At 31.3% G+C, this 21,135-nt stretch overlaps 5 protein-coding genes and 1 pseudogene across 6 annotated transcripts; all 6 read right to left on the bottom strand.

The window, feature by feature from the left end:
- Positions 1–257: 257 nt before the first annotated feature.
- On the bottom strand, positions 258–2,083 carry Or204 (odorant receptor 204). The gene is made up of 9 exons (NM_001190647.1): positions 1,931–2,083; positions 1,739–1,858; positions 1,529–1,646; positions 1,163–1,424; positions 967–1,077; positions 799–889; positions 579–715; positions 379–508; positions 258–308 (listed from the first exon to the last, which is right to left on the bottom strand). Exons 1-9 carry the CDS (start codon positions 2,081–2,083, stop codon positions 258–260), a joined length of 1,173 nt encoding a protein of 390 aa, NP_001177576.1.
- Positions 2,084–2,672: 589 nt separating this feature from the next.
- Or203 (odorant receptor 203) lies at positions 2,673–4,690 on the bottom strand. The gene is made up of 9 exons (NM_001190646.1): positions 4,541–4,690; positions 4,172–4,291; positions 3,978–4,095; positions 3,647–3,908; positions 3,446–3,550; positions 3,269–3,359; positions 3,030–3,169; positions 2,797–2,926; positions 2,673–2,723 (listed from the first exon to the last, which is right to left on the bottom strand). Exons 1-9 carry the CDS (start codon positions 4,688–4,690, stop codon positions 2,673–2,675), a joined length of 1,167 nt encoding a protein of 388 aa, NP_001177575.1.
- A 3,607-nt stretch (positions 4,691–8,297) lies between these two features.
- On the bottom strand, positions 8,298–10,389 carry Or202 (odorant receptor 202). The gene is made up of 9 exons (NM_001190645.1): positions 10,240–10,389; positions 9,964–10,083; positions 9,782–9,899; positions 9,313–9,574; positions 9,007–9,117; positions 8,836–8,926; positions 8,632–8,768; positions 8,425–8,554; positions 8,298–8,351 (listed from the first exon to the last, which is right to left on the bottom strand). Exons 1-9 carry the CDS (start codon positions 10,387–10,389, stop codon positions 8,298–8,300), a joined length of 1,173 nt encoding a protein of 390 aa, NP_001177574.1.
- Positions 10,390–11,477: 1,088 nt separating this feature from the next.
- LOC107980646 (odorant receptor Or2-like) lies at positions 11,478–12,442 on the bottom strand. Its single transcript, XM_031923890.1, has 5 exons — positions 12,321–12,442; positions 12,147–12,237; positions 11,924–12,060; positions 11,727–11,856; positions 11,478–11,649 (listed from the first exon to the last, which is right to left on the bottom strand). The coding sequence occupies exons 1-5, from the start codon at positions 12,404–12,406 to the stop codon at positions 11,596–11,598; spliced, it is 498 nt and encodes a 165-aa protein (XP_031779750.1). The 5' UTR covers positions 12,407–12,442; the 3' UTR covers positions 11,478–11,595.
- A 3,208-nt stretch (positions 12,443–15,650) lies between these two features.
- Positions 15,651–18,256, bottom strand: Or201 (odorant receptor 201). Of its 2 annotated transcripts, none has more exons than XM_031922516.2 (9): positions 17,824–18,256; positions 17,304–17,423; positions 17,117–17,234; positions 16,739–17,000; positions 16,531–16,641; positions 16,358–16,448; positions 16,124–16,287; positions 15,912–16,041; positions 15,651–15,826 (listed from the first exon to the last, which is right to left on the bottom strand). In XM_031922516.2, exons 1-9 carry the CDS (start codon positions 17,971–17,973, stop codon positions 15,776–15,778), a joined length of 1,197 nt encoding a protein of 398 aa, XP_031778376.1. In that variant the 5' UTR covers positions 17,974–18,256; the 3' UTR covers positions 15,651–15,775. The 2 variants fall into 2 exon arrangements, with proteins under 2 accessions (XP_031778376.1, NP_001177573.1); NM_001190644.1 differs by having other exon boundaries at positions 15,776–15,826; positions 16,124–16,263; positions 17,824–17,973.
- On the bottom strand, positions 19,299–20,754 carry Or200PSE (odorant receptor 200 pseudogene; annotated as a pseudogene).

The following is a 21,135-nucleotide window of genomic DNA, read 5'->3' as shown; positions in this document are numbered from 1 at the left end:
AATTTTGTTTTATCCCCTCCCTTCGTGTATATCGCGGTCCAATTCCATTGAACCGCGCGGGAAAACTTGATTTTTTACTTATATCAAGTCAATTTTGGCATTTGACTATTTTCGGATATTTTTGATTAATCATCACTAATATTCGTTGTGAGAAGTCATCGTCGTCGAGATGCATACAGGGAAAAATGCACATTCACTAAAATACAATTCCTTTATTTCAGAAAATACAAACCGTATAAGCGCATTGATTTTTTAATTCATCGAGAAGATTTTAGAACCGTAAAGTACGACATGGATGTTTTTATTACCTGCAAAATTAGTTAGTTTTTTTTTTTATCGTTGGAAACGTATATATTACGTCAAGTATAAAATTGTTACCAGTGTAAAATTTGGCAATGACATGACATAAACTTTTGCTGTGAGCAGGAAAGGCTTCAAGCTGCGCATGGATACCATCGTCATGATTTTCCTGGTTCTCAGCGACGCCGTGTACCACTCGGAATCGTATCTAAAATCGTGTATTCGTACTTTATTTTCCTTGGTATATTACTTCAGAACTCGCGGTTTTAATGCATTACACGCAATCGCTTATCATGAGGCTTCGATCCGACAAAACCTGCCCCTGAAAACTGTAATAGAAGAGATGAAATATTTGCGCGAACGTGAATATCCCGTTTCTCAACATGTCGTAGATACGACCCCACATCAGTATGAGCTGGAAGAAAAGTCGCCAGCTTTGCCATCATTCGAATACGCACTCGATTATTGTATATAAGTACATCTGCGATTGTTTTATACCAAAACTCCGCAGAAACTCAGGCTAATCATGTTGCAGCCCATGATGTAGAAGAAGGAGTCGGTGTACGTGTCGTTGAGATTATCGCAGTATCTGTAAAAAGATAATTGACCATTGGAAACTTAAACTACTGGATGGGAATTTCATCATTTGTGCAGGTCTGGTCTAACTGAAGTATCTTGTCGTGCTGAATCGCGCAAGAAACTATTTCTCGGTAGGCATCCTCGTCCGATCTTTTTTTCGACTTGCTCATCGCACCGTTAATCCTTCTGAGGCGATGTCTTGAAAATATATAATTATGAAACTTGATGGGCATGCAATGCTTTGTTTTTCGAGAGCGACAATTATAAATGACGAATTATATACCCGAGGATAGCGAACATCCCACAAGCGTGTTGCACACTGGCGGCGTAAAAGGTATCTATGGAAATGAGGGGTATGAATCCAATGAGAGTCGTTGCGTACGAGTGAATTTGAATTTCGTAAAAATATTTATCCTCGTCGATGAAAAACTCCACCATATAAATTAGTTGCCTGGGTCTCGTTTCGTTCAATGGTCTTATTAGATCCAGAACGAATGGTGTGAAGGGAAACAACAAGTAGCAGATTATCGTGGTGGTGCATATCCCTGTTGAAAAAATAGAAAAAAGTCATTGCATGAAAGATTTTATTCTATATATTATAGAATAAAATAAAAGAAAGTGAGATCACTGAAGATAAGAGCTAGCTTACAGGCCCATCCAACAGTACATAGTTTTCCAAACGAAGAGTAGTTCGCTAAAATTCGCGCTTCTTCTTCAGTACGTAGACTCTTCCAATCGCTCTGAATCGTATCTAATGTTATTTTTATCTGGGAGAAATATGTTTTCAGTTTACCTTGAGAATACACATGACAAATTGTATATAAAATATAATTATTACATCGAATAACGTTTTGATTACCTTATGCCTATTGAGAGAACCATTTACAAATTTTATACCAACAACTATATTGTATATAATCGGAGAGAAAGCTAGAATGACATAATCGACGTTATTTCGAATCTCCACGAACTTTATTAGCTGCAAAAGACGCGAATTAGAAAGATTTTTCTCGATGCCTCAAATTTTCAACAAGATGACACACGTACATACTTCGGGTAGTAGAATGCTGAGGTGCTGAAATATCCAAAGAAAAGTTACGATTTTTACAGAATTTTCAGATTGGTAAGGCCAATGACCGAGTAATGTCATGGAAAATTTGTTCAATTTGTAGTATGCACGGATGCAATCGTTTTCTTTTTCCATTTCTTTGTGACGAAAAAAAAACTTGGAAACAAAGCACGCAATACTGTTTCTTTCATAATTCCAGGGGATCGTTCTACACTGTGTGTATTTTTGCGATCGATATGTAACAAGGCACGGGCGTCCCGTGTCGTTTAATTGAGTTCTTACCTTCCAAATTGCAGCATTTCCTCGTCAATTTTGTTATTATACAATTTTCTTCCGAACCCGGGGCTATACCCGACCACTTATGAAAATTATCCTTAATATGGGCATATACCGCGCGTAGGGCGCAAACAAAGAATCGCGTAGTTATTATCGCAGGCCATAAGTATATAAAGGTATACTTATAAACGCTATACGGAGTATTGTACAAAGCTGTTGTATTATTATAAGTGTCCAATTATATCTACATTATTATAAATAATGATGTATAAAAAATATTCTTAGATTGTATTATTTTTTATATATTATATAACATATAAAATTAACATTTTTACAAAAAATAAAATTTGCGAGCATTGAAATGCTTGGAATTTCCATCTTGAAGACTACTGTATGAGATGTTGCTCATAAGCTGATTTAAATAATACTATTATTTTTCTATACATAATTATCTTGTTGATTGTAGTACCGTAAAGTATGACATCGACGTTTTTATAACCTGGAATAACAAACAAACATACATATTACAATCTTATTGAGAACGAGACGATGCAGCAAAAAGGTATACGTACACGTGTGAAATTTGGTAGACATAAGGGAACGATATTTGCTCGCAAAATTATGGGATGCATATTTTTCGCCATCATAAATTTTACGAGTCGTTGTGTTTTTAAGGACGCTTCATACCAGTTAGTATTGTATCTGCAACGAAACCACAAATATGTCTTCTATTCTCTTTAGAGATGATTTGCAATATAGTTTGGAAACTATATTATATTCTAAATTTAATTATTATAATATTTACATTTGGGCTCTCAGTTCTTCCCCATAGTTCAATACGTTTTGACCCATGTAATTATAGCAAAGTAAATGAAAAATTTGAGCCACTGAGAAAAATCCAAATCTTATAACGTCATTAAAATTGTCGCCCAATTTAATAACGGTCTAGATCCAATTGAAAACAATCGACAAAATTTTTCAATTATTATAAAACATTTTAAAAATTGAATATTTTTCAAAATCAAAGCAATTTCTATACTTTACCGCTACTCCACTAAAACTCATCAAAGTTATACTGAAGCATAATACAATTAAGAATGAAGTGCTATAGGTTTCATTGATGTTATTACAAAATCTATAAATCATCTTATTGTTGTATTATAACAATGAAATATATGTAGAATATGTCGTAAATCTATGTTAAAAATCTTTAATACGCACTCTATTATGTTTTGATGCTGAATGATACACTTTACCATTTTCTCATATTTGATTTTATTGGACAGTTCCCTTGATGAACTATTTAAAATATTTCTGATACGATTCCTGAAATATGAGTTTTGTTCCATAATATAACACTAGTGAAGACTTTAATTTTTTAGAGGAACGATATTATTGTTATATTTTATATAAATTATTAACCCGAGAATTTTAAGCATTCCGCAAGAGTGATGAACGCAATTCATGTATAAGGTATCTGTTCCAAGTAGAGGTATAATACCATAAAGTACTGACAGATAGGCATGTATCATTAGTGGATAAAAATATTTGTCTTGATCTATAAAGAATTCGGCCATTATAAGCGGCTGCTTGGGCCTTGATTCATTTAAAGGTACTATGAAATCCAGTATAATTGGTGTAAGAGGAAGAACCATGTATGATATCAAAGCAGAGTAAACTGCACCTGTACATGTTATATCCAATGTATAAAAAGAGACGGTTGATTAAATTACAAAAAGTTATTATAACATACCAATGTACATAAAATTGAAAAGCTTGCCTAATCTAGCATAGTAAGACAAAATTTTTATTTCCGAATCATCTTCTAGACTTTTCCAATCGTCTTGAATTTTTTCAAGGATGATTTTTACCTTTATATTATTATAAGAAATTTATTAATTTTACTAGCATTTTACATTTCCAATTTCATCTATTTTTTTTACATACTTTGTGTTCGTTGATAACTTGATTGACGAATTTGATAGTGATGCTAATATTATAGAAAAAAGAAGCTACTGCTTCAATAACTAAATCAGTGTCATTTTTAATTTCGTACAATTTTATTGACTACAAGAGCGCGCGTGAAAATGCAAAAATTATGATAAATTAATACAATTTTAAAAATAATTTTGTTCATAAGTGTAATCGTTTGCATATTTAGACTTGTATAAGTCACCTGTGAAGAAACTTTATTTCGAAATAATGCTTTCATTCGAATAAAATAAAAAAATTAAGTAAGATACAAAAAAGCGATATAAACATAAAATACATAACTGATATTAGCGGAATGTATAATGTTATAAGATATCTGTATACCTTAGCCGCCATAATAACGATTTGTTGGGTTATCCAAAAATATCGGAATGTTTTTGCAAAAATTGTATGCTGATAAGGCCATGTTCCACAGCTAAAAAGAAAAACTTTATTAACTATAAAATAAGTTTGCAGACACTGTTTGCCATCCATTTTATTCAGTGGAACATTTCGCTAACCAAAACGCTTTGTACAAGAAAAAAACCCTTGTCAAGTCTGCTCTTTTCAGCACATAAATGATTGACAAAGCTATACTGTAATAATTACTCCATCATATTGCTTAATATCAATCACTTTGTTACGTGCTTCAATAAAGCTTTCTAGGTTCGAGTCAATTATTTTACTAGAATTTGTTCTGAAAAATAAATGAAGTTATTCGTGTCACCGCGGAAGCTTTATTATTTTAAATACCATTTTATCGATCTTGTGCATTTTTTATTGCATTGATCTTTTCTTGATGTGTATGATTGATACATTGTATAAGATAATTGACAGCAATTCTTACTAAAGCTATGATGCTTCCAATTTGTTTCAATTGATCATATTTATTTAAAATCTCACAAGCTTACGCAATCGGTAAAAGAACGATAGCCTCCGTTACTTCGTGCAAAATTTCAAGTACAAAAATCAAGAGAAAAAATTTCTTGCTAAAAACATAAGTTTCACAATACAAGTTTACGGGTTGTGAACTCATAATTCTCACCTATATGGTAATGTAAAAAAATGATTTATACTAAAAGTTTACATTGAAAAATTGTAAAAAAACATATTTTTGATTATTTCTTTTGATTCTAAGTCATTTTTATTAATTTCCAATGCTAAAAATAGTAAGAAACGCACAATTGTTATTAGTTCTATTTTCAAGTCTGATTCCCCAATCCTTGGCCAGTGACTGTGTCAAAAATCTGACGAAATAGGCACAGCGACTGGCGAGTCACTGCTGAATGCACTGGCCAGGTCAATCTGAACTGGGCAGTGACTGCTAATAAACTGCTGAACATTTCTACCAGGGTAAGAGTGCCATGACATTTGGATAAGTGAGCATCAGAAGATGAAGTATATTTGCCAATGCATTTTGAAAAATCGCACCTCTGAAAAATCTACTCTTACAAAAACCCTGATCTGAATAATCTATCAACTTATGTTGGGAATCGTATAAATTTGATACATGTTGCATACAAGAGGTAAGTAAAAATAAGATAAAAATAAGATAAAAATTAAATACATAATACTAATAAATTTTTCTAAGATGTTTGTACGTACCATATGTGTTTAAGAGAGGAAGTTTTATTAAAGCAGCAGACATTAATGATTGGAATTTTTTTACAATCCGAACATTTGTAACCGTCGCGCTGTATTTATTTAAAAATATAAATAAAATTATCGGTTGTATTTTGAAAAAAAAATCTGTTTCAAAATGAAATACCTCAGGTTTATGAATCATCCTGCTACAATAATATAGTTTTGTACTCAAACACCATATTATCACGTACATTTTTTTATCTCCAACATAAATTTGCTTTATGACATCATCTACTTTGTCCATCTGTATTAATAAATGGTATATTAGTAATAAATATGTAAATAATGACAAAACAAAGTTTAAAAAATAGGCGTCAATAGAATGCGTATAACAATTTCACCTTGTATGTTCCAAAAAATATGTTTAGTTCCAAATTTTCAACAGTTTTTATTTTACAGCTTGCAGATATAATGCTTTCTTCAATTAAATTTGTTACAAAATGAATTTTGACGAAGCCTAGTATTACGAAAATTAAAAACTGATTTTTGTACAATTAGATGGTAATTCAAATGAATTTGAAAAGATAGTTTGTTAAAGATTGTTAAAGGTTGATTTCATTTATGTTCTCGTATTTTTCTACCACAATTTCTAAAGCAGTAACTTTATACCATACGTTTTGCTTCCTCCTAGAGGAAGCTTTGTAATAGTAAAATTTTGAGTTTCTTCAAAACTTCTAGAAAATACTTTTTAGTGTGTTAGAAGTTCAAGTCAAGTGCTTTTGGAAAATGTCCGTATGGATACGTGTGTGTGTGTGTGTGTGTGTATGTATACCGTAATATTTCTGGAACTACTTTGTCAACATCAATAAAGTTTGACATGCACATGTCAAACGATATTTTTGGATTCTGAATTTGGGAAAAACAGTTATTTTTTAATTTCTTAACTATATTTTTTATGGCCATTTTTTGATTTTTAAAAAACACTATTTTGCGTTTTTTGCGTATCATCCCATTGTTACAAACAATTCAGCTATAATGCATTTGAAAGAGAATAAAATTACCTATTTTTCCTCGTTTGGTGCTCGGGATTGACCGCTTTGTTCGGCAGATAAAATGAAAAAGGCGTTTTTTTTTAAATTCATATCTCTGAAACTAAACGTTATAACATCGCGAAAAAAATTATGTCAATGGGTCACGTGTCAAACTATAGCCCATTAAAATTTCAAGTGATTTGACTACTTATTTTTTCAGTAATAAATCGAAAACTGAAAAAAATGAGTTTTTTTGTGCCTCGATTACGGACGCAAAAAGGCCTTATTGCACTTGAGATTTCGGGAAAAAGTAGATATATTATGGGTTTTGGCTAAGTTTATTGCACAGCTTTCAAACCCCTATGGTTCGTAAGATATCAAGGATCCATTTTTTTTTAAATTTTTTGATTTCTTATATCTCTAAAACAATGTAGTCAAATGCTTCAAAATTTTATCTGGCGATTCACTATAAGAAAAGCTATCTGCTGTTAAAATTTTAAACGATTCCATCAAGCGGTTTGCAACTAAAGAGCTAAAATGTAAAAATCGTTTTCTTGAAAATTGCGCGAGCGACCTATCTAATGAATAACCTGCTGTTTTGATGGTTAGGTTGGTTAGGAACACATGTAAATATGCGTGAATTTCTATGAAAAAAATTGACGACAGTGTTCGTATTCTATAATAAGAAAACAGAGGGGTCTGCAAACTTTTGGACAATGAACTATCCAAAACTTTTATTAAATTGTGTATCAAAAATCACCTCATACATTAGCAAGCAGATATATAGATATATTAAAACAATATTTTATTTATTGGACTTATAAATTTAGTTAGAGGAAGCTACGTGCCAATGAATTAGCAGCGGTTTTTGTTTTTTTCAGTGAAATTGCATAGCTGAATAAGATAATCACTAGGCTTTACAGTAATCATACAAAATTAATTAGCCTCTTATAAATTCTTTCGTTTATTATCCTAGCAATAATTAAATTCTGTCTTGAATAATGCTAAAATGTATAAGATAATAGATCATGATTCTACAATAGCCATATTGAATAATTAAAAAAATTAAATATGCAATTGTACTTTTAAAACATTTGTAGAACATTCATACGTACACTATAATGTTAACGTTACTTTTATAAAGAACGTTAGTTTTACCTACGTAGTCGGCTGAAAAGGATTCGAAATATTCTCTCCCCGTCTTTGATAAAATAAATGATGGGTATGTATTCATATGAATAGTGGATAAAACACTTCTGAAAAGTAATACGTTCAAGCCTACTATATTAAAGATTTATTTATATTTTAATAGGAGAAAAATTAATTTTACAAAACATTTTTTTATGAAAAAAATTCACACAACTCTTGTAGAATATAAAATACAATATTTATTGTATTGGAATATGTTTCTTCTCGAGTCACATTTACGTAAAAAATATATTGTAATTACTAATTTGTCTCTTTCAAATATGATTTTTATATTTTACTTAGAATCTGCATGATTTCACGACTGTGAAATACGAAAACATTGTTTTTAAGATCTTGAAAAGATATTAAAGCATTAGTAACACATACATTTGAATTTATTACATAAAGAATCTTCGATTATATTACCGTCGTAAAATTTTCCATACTTAGAGGGAAAATTATACAATTGATGAGGCATGGTTTGTTACTTCGTAAAAACATCATTTGAACAAGGACTCTAGTTCTCATTGAAGATTTATACCATCCCGAATTCATTCTGAATTAATAAAACATTTGTTAACAACTGAGAAACCCTATAAATTTGCTTATTCTACAAAATGTATTTTACTTTACATAGATTTATGTATTTGATTGTTATGATCTATTACATCTTGACTGTGATAGCTATAGCAGAATGCATGAAATAATTCAGCCATAGTAAACATTCCAAACCGAATAACTTCGTTCCAATCGCCCCATTTAATGAGAACCTGCAAATTTAAATATCCATCAAACATACATAATGAGGTTTATTTACAAAATCTTTAAATTATTTACCACAATTCCCGTAAAACTTGTCAAAAACGTTAGAACTGCTAGTAAAATACCAAATGCTGTACTAAAAATGTAATTTATATCTTCAATAAAACTAAAACAGAAAGTAGGAAATGTAAATATTGAGACCTGTTTAACTATCGACACTATAACAAGAATGAAAATATTCTATACTCAAGAATTTCTGTGTGCAAAATGGTACATTTCCTTATATCTTTATAAATATTATCATCAAGCTTATTCACAACTAATTTTGTTGTTTCCATTGTTTTTTCTAATCGTTTTCTAAAAATCAAAGCTGAATTAAAACATTATATTCTTCATTAATTATTTTGATTTTTTACAGTTCGATGGCAAACCATTCTGATTTACGCATACATAATTGATTATCAAGATAGATCTTGATACTACAAATGTATAATAAGTCCGTTTGACAAAAAACAATAAGTTATAGAATGTTAGAAATGAAGGAAGGAATACCCGAGAATTAGCATCATTCCACATATGTGTTGAGTACAATTTGCCAGAAAAAGATCGACTGTTAGAAGAGGAATAATGCCAATCATCGTCGTCGTATAAGCATGCATTAAAATAGTCCAATAATACTTTTTATCGTCAACAAAAAATTGAACCCTGTACAGTGGTAATCTTTGCCTTGATACGTTCAACGGATTCACATAATCCATGACAATTGGCGACAAGGGAAACAGGCAAAATATAAATAACGTAAAATAAAGAGCGCCTAAAAAGATGTAGTATGTATTATATTCTTAATTTGTGTTGTAATGGGATACTAGAAATCAAAGATATATGTTATATGTCGTGTTAACTTTGCAAAATATATTTTTTGCCGTTTAATCCAAGAAACGTTAAATATAATGTGTAACTTATTTTATTAAATAATAAATATACGTCTGTAGATACAAGTACGAAAAACATTATTTCTCACCAATGTACAGCCAACCTATTCTAATTCCCATGTTAGAATAACGCGTTAGTATTTCAACTTCACTTTTCTTCGATATTGTTATCCAGTTTTTCTGTATTTTTTCAATAAGTTCCTTTATCTAAAATCATCAAAAGTTGTCCCATGTATTATAATATATTGTGACTTGAGAACCAGAGACTTGCCTTTCGTTGATGATGAATTGTAGTTCCATATAAAACTGCGATAACAATGTTGTAAAAAACTGACGGTATACATTCCAGTAAAAGGTCGGCCATACCTCTAACTTCAATCAGTTTAATAATCTGCAAAAAGATAGATACATCGCATTTGAATTTTAACAGCCAAATTTCAATCACTCGTGCCTTCAGACCATAAAACAAAAAATTATGCCAATTAATAAGCCTTCTATTACAACGCTGATAATATCGAGTTCAAGATAATTTATGCAAATTATATACCTCTGGAGTCATAATGCTAATATGTTGTGTTATCCAAAGCAACCGAATTATTCGAGCTACGTGCAGCGGTTGATATGGCCAAACCCCTGAACTAACCATGAACACTCTATTAAGTTTAAAATAAGTACGAATACTATAATGTTGTTCCATTTTGAATCTTCTGTTAACAAGTACGTTCGTTACGATGCATCTTTACGTTGACAAGCATTACTTTGACTCGGTGTGATACTCGTAAAATAAAGTTGAACTGACTTATTGTATAGGTTCGCGAAAGAATGTAATAATCAATACAAAGGGGTATTCGCACGCTACATGCAAATTAAGAAACATTTTCTTATATCTCACTATATACTGCTAGGAAGTATTATTTATAAGGAAGAGTATTAAGCACTGGCATTGAAATAAGTGGTCTTAATGCTGTAATAGGTGAAAAGCTTGTAGTTAAGATGTAACTGCCTGTTATTATCATAATGCATAATATACCTACCATTTGAGTATGTATTTTTAAAAGAAGATCTTCCTAAGATGCTTTATTTGAAATGAATCAGTTATACCAAAAATTGTTATAGAACGATTTCAGTTTCCGTGCAAAAAATGTCTATTATTCATTACCTAATAAGAGCTGTAAAATTATCTGGAGTATTGTAAAGGAAAAATTCCTCTCATTATTTGGTTTCGAAATTCTTGTCATTGTATAAATTGAATAATGAATTCAAATTTTGAGAAGAAATTTTTATATACCAAAAGATTTTAAAAAATCTACGTATGGTTTGCGATGTATCGATAAATTTGAAAGTATTGTATATGCCAATTCTACGTAATCTAGCTAGAGTTTATTTTGAATCACACCAGAAAAACATACAGAACTGTATGCTTTCTTATGATTGAGAAGATAGACTGTGCATTGGTGTTATATGTGAATTGATAAAGGTTTTTAATAATAACACATTAAAATTAGTTCGACTTTGATAGAGTTTTATTGACTAGTTGATGTTCACTTTGCAATATACCGTATAGAACAGTAATCCAATGTATTTTGAAGTTCTTAGGAGTATAAATAAGATTTATGTGAAGCAGAACTAACAAAATATTTTTAAAATAGTTACTGCATTATCCAACGTTAAAGAGTGAATACGAAAGGGTGACTTGCACAGGAATGTATGTAAAAATGTTGAAATTTAAAATATACTCTCCCAGATAAAAACGGGAAAACATTCAAAACCCTTAGACAACGATCGTTTTGAGTGTACTTCATGTGTATTATTCTATTTCATTGCTTTTTTACAGTGTAATTTAACAATTGTGTTCTCTACATTTATTTATACCTCAAATCTGCATGATTCAGCAGCCCACACATTAGTACCTGCATGATTTTATGACTGTAAAGTATGAAAACATCGTTTTGATCAGCTTAAAAACAAAACATAGAGATAAAACTGCACTTATTTTAATTTTGTCAATTATAATAAATATCTAGCAATATCTACCCATGTAAAATTTTCCATACTCATAGGAAAAACTATACAATTAATAAGGCACGGTTTTTTACATCGTAAAAGCATCATTTGAACAAGAACTTTCGTTTCCATCGAAGATTCATACCACGCTGAGTTCATTCTGAATCAATGAAACATTTGTTAAACAACTCAAATTTGCTGTATGTTCAAAATCAATTTTACTTTACATTGATATGTATAGCCGATTATTATTGTTTATCAGATCTTCACTATGATAGCTAAAGCAGAACGCATGGAATAATTCAGCCATGGTAAACATCCCAAATCGAATAACTTGATGCCATTCGCCCCATTTGATAAGAACCTATATAAATTAAAGTAATTAATGGCAAACCGTTGATGTTGGTAATCGTAGGTCTTTTTACTTCCGAAAATTGATTTAACGCTTACCACAATCCCAGTTAGACTTGTTAGAGATATCAGGATTATCAGTAAAAGACCAAATACTGTACCAATTATATTATTTATATCATCAAAAAAGCTAAAATTAAAAAATCAAAATATTAAGATCTATTAACTTATGACAGCGCTATACAAGAATAAAAATATGAATATTATTTGTACTCGAGAATTTCAGCGTGCAAAATTATGCATTCCTTTATATCATCATAAATATCATTATCTTTTTTCGTACCCGGTATGGCCTTCATAGTGTTCAGTTAAACGTCGAACTTCATATAGTTTAATGATCTGTAACCAAGTATTTATATCAAAATTTGCATGAATCAAAATAAATTATAATTGAAAAGTTAGTGTATAAACTTTTAATTACAAATTATCGATAGTTTTATTCATCTCTGCATGATATCGTTGTAGTTTGTTGTATGTATTTTGTTTACAGTAGTTTGTTATATGTATTTTGTTTACAGATCTGCTCTTATACGGAGAAAAGTTACAAGTAAACTATATGCACATCAGAACTATGAACATTTACTTTGTCGGTTGAAGTATAGAATGTTAACAGAACACAATTTTTAGAGTATTTTTTAGCGATTATTTAAGATAGAAAAATTGAATGATAATTGTTAAGTGACGAAGTTACTGGATGAAATTGTGTCTTATTCCATTTGAAAGTTATTTGAATTCTCCAGAAACAAATAAAGGAATTTTTGAAATAGTTGAGTCTAAGAAATTGTTTGATTTGAGAGTTTTGATCGTCAACCTTTGGGTCATCCCCGTCAACAAACACAAGTAAGTCGTTCTCGTTAACAATTTAATTTTCCTTGGTGTTTTATTATCACGCAAACAGTTTCGTGCGAAGTACTGATCTCCCCCGTATGGGAGAGTAAGCTATCATCCGCATAATCACACAACGTTACTTTGTTAGTTCGGTAAATTTATTACTACCCTTACAATAATCTTGAAAAAAAAAACAACAACAAATGTTACACACCAATAACCACGCAGATATCGTACAAAAGATGATTACACCACACAATAAAGCAAAATGATTAAGTACGAAAACTCATATGAGTATAAGCCTTACATAGCAGCTATAAATTATATACATATTATATTTTTTTTTGTATTTATTTAACCAGTACAATAATACTACATGTTTGTCTATATAGCTATAGACAACAGTAGCATATCCTGTAGAGGATATGCTACTGTTGTCTATAGTTCAAAACAAGTTTACCTGTACATAGGGCCGGTTTACAAAACTTAAACTTAAAACTTACATACTAGTACTAAAACTAAACAATTCAAGATTTGGTCTTATAAAACTAGTTAACGGTGTTATAGCCTTTGTTTCAAATTACATTTATATTTAATGAGTTGCTTTATAACTATATTTGATATTTTTAACCCATATTTTTATTTTCTTTTTTATCGTTTTCTTATTGTTTGATATAACCTTAAGTTCATTAGGTAGGTTCATTAAATAGTTTAATAGCTATTATGTAACTATTCTTGTTACTTATCGCTATTGTTATTCTAGGTAACTGAATACTCTTATTTGTAGTATTGGATTTACTTGTCTGATATAGTGCTTTTAGTTTGGAATGGTGATAATATAACGCCTCTGTATAAATAGATTGTTCTATGTTAGGAGGGTAATTATTGTTAAGAAAGGTATTTTTGCTAATGGTTTTTATAAGTCTGGTTTGCAGCCTCTGGAGCAGGTTCAGACAATTTTGATACGCACCTCCCCATGCAATAATTCCATAAGTTGCTATACTGCGGAATAGTGCATAATATAGGGTAGTTAGTACGTTAGTGTTCATGAAATTAGAAAATTTGGCAAAGATATAGTTTAGATATTTTGTTTTGTTTATTATATACTCAATGTGTCTGTCCCATTTCATGTTGTAATCAAAAATTAGGCCTAGGTATTTACAGCTCTCTACTCTTTCTATTAAAAAGTTATCAATTCTTACGCAAATATTTGCTGGTACGTTATCACGATAGTTCCCAAAGGTTATATAAACTGTTTTGTTAATATTTAGAGACAATTTGTTGAGAGCCAGCCACGTTGCCGCATGACTTAGATAATTGTTCATTTTGCGTTCTGCAGATTCCCACGTATTATCAGCTGATATAACAGCTGTGTCGTCAGCATAAGATATTATGGTATCATGCTTAAGGCTATCAAGTAAATCATTAATATATAATAAGAAAAGCAAGGGGCTTAGTATCGTGCCCTGTGGCACACCAGTTGTTATGCTTTTGGAGTCACTTTTTATACTGTTTATTTTCACACATTGCTTCCTATTTGTTAGGTAGCTTTTTAGTAGCTCTAATGCACAACCTCGAATCCCGTAACAATGCAATTTTCGCAGTAGTATTTTATGATCTACTGTATCAAACGCCTTGGCTAGATCTAGGAAAGTGACTATTAGAGGCTTGATTTGATCTAAGTTGCTGTATATAATATTAGTGAAATTAGTGAAATTGGTCTATAATTGTTTGCTGTGTGCTTGGAGCCATTTTTATAATTAGGTATAACTTCAGCTGTTTTCAATGCATCAGGCCAAATTGATTTTTCTATACATAAATTAAAGATTTGAGCCAAAGGTTCGCTAATATAGTTTGATAATATTTTTAGTGTCTTAATGCCAATTCCATCAACTCCACCCGCTTTTTCTTTGAATTTAGTAATTACGTTCTTAAGTTCCATACTGTTTGTTTGTCTTATGAATATCGACTTATCATTGAATAGAATCTTTGGAGTATTTGTACCCATTGGTACTTTAATTTTATCACTTAATTTTGGCCCAATTTCACAGAAGAAATCATTCATCTTATTTGTAATTTGCTCTATATTATCAATTTTATTGTTAGAGTCATCCATTATATATTCTGGAGTCATGATGCTTATATGCTGTATGCACCAAAGTACCTACCTGTATTACCCGAGCTACACAATGCGATTGGTATGGCCAAACTCCTGTACTAATCATTAAAAATTTATCAAATTTAAAATAAGTACGAATACTGTAACTATGCTCTTCCATTTCCAATGCTTTAAGATAACGAATGCGTTTTCTTGTGACTCATATCTTTTTATAACGATGCATTTCTTGGGCTATTTGTATGAGTCTTACAAAATAAAGTTGGGCTTATACTTATTCCAGGATTTCGATGGAAATGTGAAAATCAATACAAAGGGTTATTCACGTGCTACACTTAAATGAACAAAGAGTTTATAGTACTATTATAAGAAAGTATAGCTTAACGTTAAACACTAGCATTACAATAAGTGATCATTATAGCTGTAATAGCTCAAAAGCTTGTAGTTAAGGTGTAAGTGCGTATTATTCATAATATACCCACCATTTGAGTATGTATTTTTAAAAGAAAACTTTGTCAAACTACAGTGTTTCATGTTTCACATTAAATGAATCACACATTGTATACGAATGTATGCTACGCATGTAGATTTGGTTTTCATGAGAAAATACTATTTATTTCATAACAACGTGTAAGTAGTTACAAGAATAAATTTTCAAGCTTTACTATACATATATGTTAACCACAGCACATTTTTACTTCTTATTGGAATTTCATTCTGCGACTCATCTAGTAGACTTAATAACGGTAAAATACGACATTGTCGTTTTCATTAACTGTAACAATACATCATAGCATTATTAATGTCTATTTTTTAATTTAAAAATAATAAAACTGATAGTAGCAAAGTTCCATAATTACAGTTGTGAAATTTTCTAAAGTTAGTGGAAAAATTATTGCCCGCATTGTAGTAGGTTTCAAAGCCCGCATTATCATAAATTTGATAATATATTTAGTTTTTGGAGAAGCTTTATACCAATTCAAATTACTCCTATATAAAAGATTCAACGATTTCAATATATGTGTAGCGCATGATTAACAAAGTTGAAACGGTCATTATTAGTAAAACTTACGCGTAATCTTTCAATTTTTCTTCGTGATGCAAGACAATTTCTCCCAAAAAATAATAACAAAACATATGAAATATTTGGGCAAAGGTAAACATAGCAAATCTTATACTATCCTTAAACTCTTCGCCCATTTTAATGACAGCCTGTACTCGCGTAGAAAAAAAAAACTATATGAGAAAAATATGAAGGCAATCCATTGTATAGCATTGTCTATAAATTGTTCACTAAAATGAATACCACAAATCCAGTAACGCTCATCATCACGATCGCAAAGCTCAGCACAAAGAAAAAGGACGTACTGTACAACGAATTGATGCTCTCGCAGTATCTAAAACAAAAATGAGAACAAAAAAAAAACAAAGTTTATTTAGTCGATAAAACCCCTTACTTTACGTTCAGCGACTCTCAACTTTATTACACCTCGGTGCTCAATAACACACGCAATAGCATTCTTTTCTTCCTCATTATTGTCAATTTCTTTTATCGAAGCTTCCTCATTTATTATATTTTCTAACCGGCCGCTAAATTAAAAAAAAAAATGGAATTAGTTTCTTGAATAATATAATATGTATAACTTTTTAATCGCAACGTAACGGAAAGATTTTGTGACGAACAAACCCCAGGATTTCGATCATTCCACAAGCATGATGAGCACAACTTGAAAATAAAGAATCAATTGCGAAAAGCGGTAGTATACCGGCAAGCGAGGTGATGTATGCGTGTGTTAAAACGGAATAGAAGTATTTGTCTTGATCAATATACAGTTCTACCAGGTAAAGCGGGCTTGTAGGCCTGGACTCATTAAGAGGATTTACGAGGTCCAAAGCGGCTGGCAACATCGGAATGAGCATGTAAGATAGTAAAATGACGGTCACTAAACCTGTAAGAAGTCTGTTAAATTGGACGTAAAAAGAACCGTAAAGTGTAATTACATGTACAATAATTACACCATTGATAAACATCAATTAAATTAGAATAATGTTTATGTGTACTCACTCAGGTATACGGTATTAAAAGCTTTTCCCGTATCACTGTAATCACGTAGCATTTCGATTTCCTTTTTCTCCGATAGTTGATTCCAATCATTCTTGATTTTTTCCAATATAGATTTTATCTAAATCATCGATTTATTAAAAGATCTCACCAGCAGCTCTGTGTGCATCTCATCATTATGCGTACGTACCTTGTGTTGATTTATGATTCCGTTTATGAATTTTATTGCTATAACTACGTTGTATATGAACGGAGGAAGGCCGTCAATAATTGAATTTAAATTCTTTCGATTTTTGTAGATTTTAATCCCCTTAAAACCATATTGCACGATTTACGTTACGCGATGGAACATCTTGCTCGGCATAAAGTCAAATTATGAGTATTCTCTCAAGTTATTTTCAATATGAACGAGACATACGTAAAACAGCTTGAAATGTACAGATAAACTTTGCCGTATGTATTTCAGGTGCTGCTGCAATGCAGACGAGTATCCCCTACGAACTGCGGTCGCGGGGAATTTCAAGAGTATAGGGGTCTGGTATAGTATATTATTATAATGGCATGAAAGGGTGTCTTGGTGAGGGAAACAGGGAGATCATGTCTCCTTTTCTGCGAGACATAGTATGTATGTATATTTGTGAAAGTAAGAATTGAATTTGTGTTAAAGTTATAAAATCGATAGTTATATTACTGAAAATATTCGTAGATACCTCGGGTAACAAGATACTAATATGTTGAATTACCCACAAAGAACGCAAGGTAAGCATAGATGACCAAGACTGATAAGGCCAAATCCCCAAGCATAGCATGGATAATCTGGTGTATACAAAGTAAAACTTCATATTTCGCTCCTTATCCATAGTATCAAAAATATATGTAGTTATAAAAAAAATATATATATATATAATTTTTATTTTATCTTTAACGTTGCCTAAAACTTGGCAGTTCTCATGACTGTCGTTCGAGAATACTGCATTTTTTTACAATGAAATATAATGATCTCCACGTATTTAAGCGATTAATTTTCAATACTGAAAATAATGGGTCTTCTCTAGACTCCGAGTCTTGGAAAGAAATTACGCTAATTTGAATAAATTCGCTCTAGAGCATTATTTTTCTTGCATCCTACAAAGCCTACTCCCATTGATAGCGCACTTTGTACAGAACAATTTGAAAAGTATAAGATAATAGACCGTAATTTTCGCACATCAAAAATTGAACAATGTAGTTTTTCTGACATGAAAGTAAATTGGTAATAGCAATGACAGACCACAAAATAATGTTCCAAATTGCCAATTATACCCAAGTATAAAAGATTCATTTCAATCGTTCGAATCATCCGCTCAGTATATGTCGACGGCCCCTGCGAAGAGTAGCACTGTTCAAACCTCTACGAAAACTATTTCGTTTCGACGCTTACCACGAAGGTAAGCATTGAACAGAACCATCCCCGAAAATAAGCACGATTCAGCAACCATCCACGAAAAGTAGCACGACTCGTCGACTCGCGACGAAAAAAAAGGGTCTTTTACAGCCGCGCGAAGACGAGATAATCCCTTAAAAAAAGGCCCGGGCCTGATCGAGGGCGTTTCAGACAAGTACCCAAGAGGTAAAAAATAAATAATATTGCTGTTTAAAATTTAAAAACAGCAATGATTGAGAAATAGTTAACATAACATTTTCAATTAAGAAAAAAAGATTAATGAAACCGAATTTCAATCTTGAAAATCGGTCAATATTGAACACTTGAACGCGGATTTTATTTCGGTACCACGGAATATAAAGCTTTTACTTGCGGAAAGTGGTAAGCTGGATATTGGCCGATTTTTAGAGTTCAAATTCTGTAAAATTACATTTTGTTTCTTGATTGCAAATTTTGTATTACTTATCACCTGATCATTGTTGAACGATACCAAATTTTTAACAGCAGTATAAATTATTTTTTGCCACTCATAGGTCAGTTCTCACCCTTCGCAAACTAACCTTTTTTTTGGGAAGCATTATGTCGCCTTCGGCCGCGCGCCTAGTTTTTTAAATTATAAAAAGTCTACTGTTTCACATACATGATTGTTATTTCATAAAAAGATGCTGTACGCGTAAGTAAAAGAATAGATCGTAACAATTTCTAGCTGTATTTTCTCGTGTTTCAACAACAATGCGTAACATACATTTATTGCTTTTGAAGTTATCTTGTGGAATTCATAACGGTGAAATAAGAGAACACAGTTTTCATTAACTGAAAAAGTTAAGAGATAGGTGTATACAAATTCAGTAAATCATTTAGTATAACTATTATAATGTTTACCGTAGTAAAATTTTCTAATGTTAACGGAAAAATTGATACGCTTATCAGACAAGGTTTCAAACTTTTCATGATGATGAACTGAATGAGGTATTTTGTTTTAGTAGACGCTGCATACCAGTTCAAGTTGTATCTGAAAAATTCAACGTTTTCAGTAAATTATGTTATATTTGTCAAATCAGTAACGTGGTATTCTTTTAAAATTACGCGGTATCTCTCAAATTTTCCGAATAATTTAAAACATTCTGTCCCAGGAAAAAATAGCAAAATACGTGGAAAATTTGCGTATGATGGGACGTGGAAAATATAGCTGTATGAGATTGACAACGTGAAACTCAAATTTAATACTATTCATTTCTTAAGTTATTACCGCAGTGCCGGTGACACTCATCTCTAAAAGCTCGACGATCAATATGATGAAGAAGGAAATATTGTAAATTTCATTAATGTTATCGCAGTAGCTGTAATTAGAATAAATCTTCAAATATGTGTGTTTCTTTTGATATTTTACGTTTTACTTAACTCAATGATGTTTTGATGCTGTACAACGCAGTCAATAGCTTGTTTATATTCATCCAATTTTTTAGACTTCTCTTTCGATGTATCTTTGTTCTACTTGTCTTGATCAATATACAGTTCTACCAGATACAGCGGGCTTTTTGGTCTTGTTTCATTGAGAGGACTTATAAAATCTAAAATCATCGGTGTCAGTGGAAAAAACATGTAAGACACTAAAGTAAGCCACGCCATATCTGTAATATTTTCAACTCAGTATCTTCTGTGTATAATAATTGAATCATTTTGATACAGTCTCGGATTGGATACTTACATATGTATACTGTATTCAAAAATTTTCCTGAACTACAATTATAACTTAATATTTCAGTTTATCTATCATCTAACAAGGTATTCCAATCATTTTTCACTTTCTCCAAGACTGATTTCGTCTAATAAATTGTATTTTTTTCGTGTTACACAAAAATTATAGTACAAGAAATTTTGAGAAGTATAAAACTCGTACACGTACCTTTTCCAAGTTAAAGATCCCATTGAGAAATTTGATGAGCATAGTTGTGTTGTACGTGAAAGGAGCAGTACCTTCGATTACTAGATCAATATTGTTTCTATTTTCATACAATTTTATTGCCTGCAAATTTATTTAACAATAGTAAGAATCGAAATAAGTACATTCAATTGCAGTCAGCCGAAGCCCTGTGCGTATTAATTGAAAAATAGAATAACTTGTGATAAATACCTCGGGAATCATGATACTCATATGTTGAAATACCCAAAAGCATCGTAAAACAATTCTGGATGGCCAGAAACCGAGAATACTCATATAACTACTAGTTTGCCCCGCGCAGTCATGCTGCGACTCAGAAGCTGGTACAGTTCCGTCTGATACTACATAGTAATCTCGTCGCAATCAAACAATGAATTTCCCATACTGAAAATAATGGCTTCTCTAGACTCTAAAGTCTCTGAAGACATTATATTAATTTGAATAAATTTACTTTAGAATATTAGATTTTACGTTCAGCAATTTAAAAAGTATAAGATAATCATCGGCAATCTTTGTACATGAAAAGTTGCGCATGTTAGTCTTTACCCTTGAAACTGACGATATAGTATAATATAAATGGTAAACCACAAAATCGTTTTAAATGACGAACATATATGTATAGGCTACAGATAAAGTATTCACACGGTCTGCAGTCGA

The sequence above is a fragment of the Nasonia vitripennis genome, chromosome 2, assembly GCF_009193385.2.
Source record: "Nasonia vitripennis strain AsymCx chromosome 2, Nvit_psr_1.1, whole genome shotgun sequence".
NCBI lineage: Eukaryota > Metazoa > Arthropoda > Insecta > Hymenoptera > Pteromalidae > Nasonia > Nasonia vitripennis.
Note: the sequence above shows the minus strand (reverse complement) of the source record. Positions and strands in the feature narration are given on the sequence as shown.

What these genes read in the sequence shown, in the direction of transcription:
- Or202 (NM_001190645.1), bottom strand. Translation starts at nt 10,389, where the DNA reads ATGGAACAACATTATAGTATTCGTACTTATTTTAAACTTAATAGAGTG. An exon ending in AATAGGTTGGCTGTACATTG is followed by an intron (nt 9,575 to 9,781) that starts GTGAGAAATAAT and finishes ACATCTTTTTAG; the next exon opens with GCGCTCTTTATTTTACGTTA. An exon ending in GGAATGATGCTAATTCTCGG is followed by an intron (nt 9,118 to 9,312) that starts GTATTCCTTCCT and finishes TTTGATTTTTAG; the next exon opens with AAAACGATTAGAAAAAACAA.
- Or203 (NM_001190646.1), bottom strand. Translation starts at nt 4,690, where the DNA reads ATGGATGGCAAACAGTGTCTGCAAACTTATTTTATAGTTAATAAAGTT. An exon ending in TCGTTATTATGGCGGCTAAG is followed by an intron (nt 4,292 to 4,540) that starts GTATACAGATAT and finishes GCGCTCTTGTAG; the next exon opens with TCAATAAAATTGTACGAAAT. An exon ending in TGAGTTTTAGTGGAGTAGCG is followed by an intron (nt 3,170 to 3,268) that starts GTAAAGTATAGA and finishes AATTGGATCTAG; the next exon opens with ACCGTTATTAAATTGGGCGA.
- Or201 (XM_031922516.2), bottom strand. Translation starts at nt 17,973, where the DNA reads ATGGATAAGGAGCGAAATATGAAGTTTTACTTTGTATACACCAGATTA. An exon ending in GAATCATAAATCAACACAAG is followed by an intron (nt 17,235 to 17,303) that starts GTACGTACGCAT and finishes TCGATGATTTAG; the next exon opens with ATAAAATCTATATTGGAAAA. An exon ending in GAAAAATTGAAAGATTACGC is followed by an intron (nt 16,042 to 16,123) that starts GTAAGTTTTACT and finishes TCTTTTATATAG; the next exon opens with GAGTAATTTGAATTGGTATA.
- Or204 (NM_001190647.1), bottom strand. Translation starts at nt 2,083, where the DNA reads ATGGAAAAAGAAAACGATTGCATCCGTGCATACTACAAATTGAACAAA. An exon ending in ATGTACTGTTGGATGGGCCT is followed by an intron (nt 1,425 to 1,528) that starts GTAAGCTAGCTC and finishes TTTTTTCAACAG; the next exon opens with GGATATGCACCACCACGATA. An exon ending in CATTGCCAAATTTTACACTG is followed by an intron (nt 309 to 378) that starts GTAACAATTTTA and finishes CTAATTTTGCAG; the next exon opens with GTAATAAAAACATCCATGTC.
- LOC107980646 (XM_031923890.1), bottom strand. Translation starts at nt 12,406, where the DNA reads ATGAAGGCCATACCGGGTACGAAAAAAGATAATGATATTTATGATGAT. An exon ending in CAAGTCTAACTGGGATTGTG is followed by an intron (nt 12,061 to 12,146) that starts GTAAGCGTTAAA and finishes TAATTTATATAG; the next exon opens with GTTCTTATCAAATGGGGCGA. An exon ending in AATCGGCTATACATATCAAT is followed by an intron (nt 11,857 to 11,923) that starts GTAAAGTAAAAT and finishes TCATTGATTCAG; the next exon opens with AATGAACTCAGCGTGGTATG.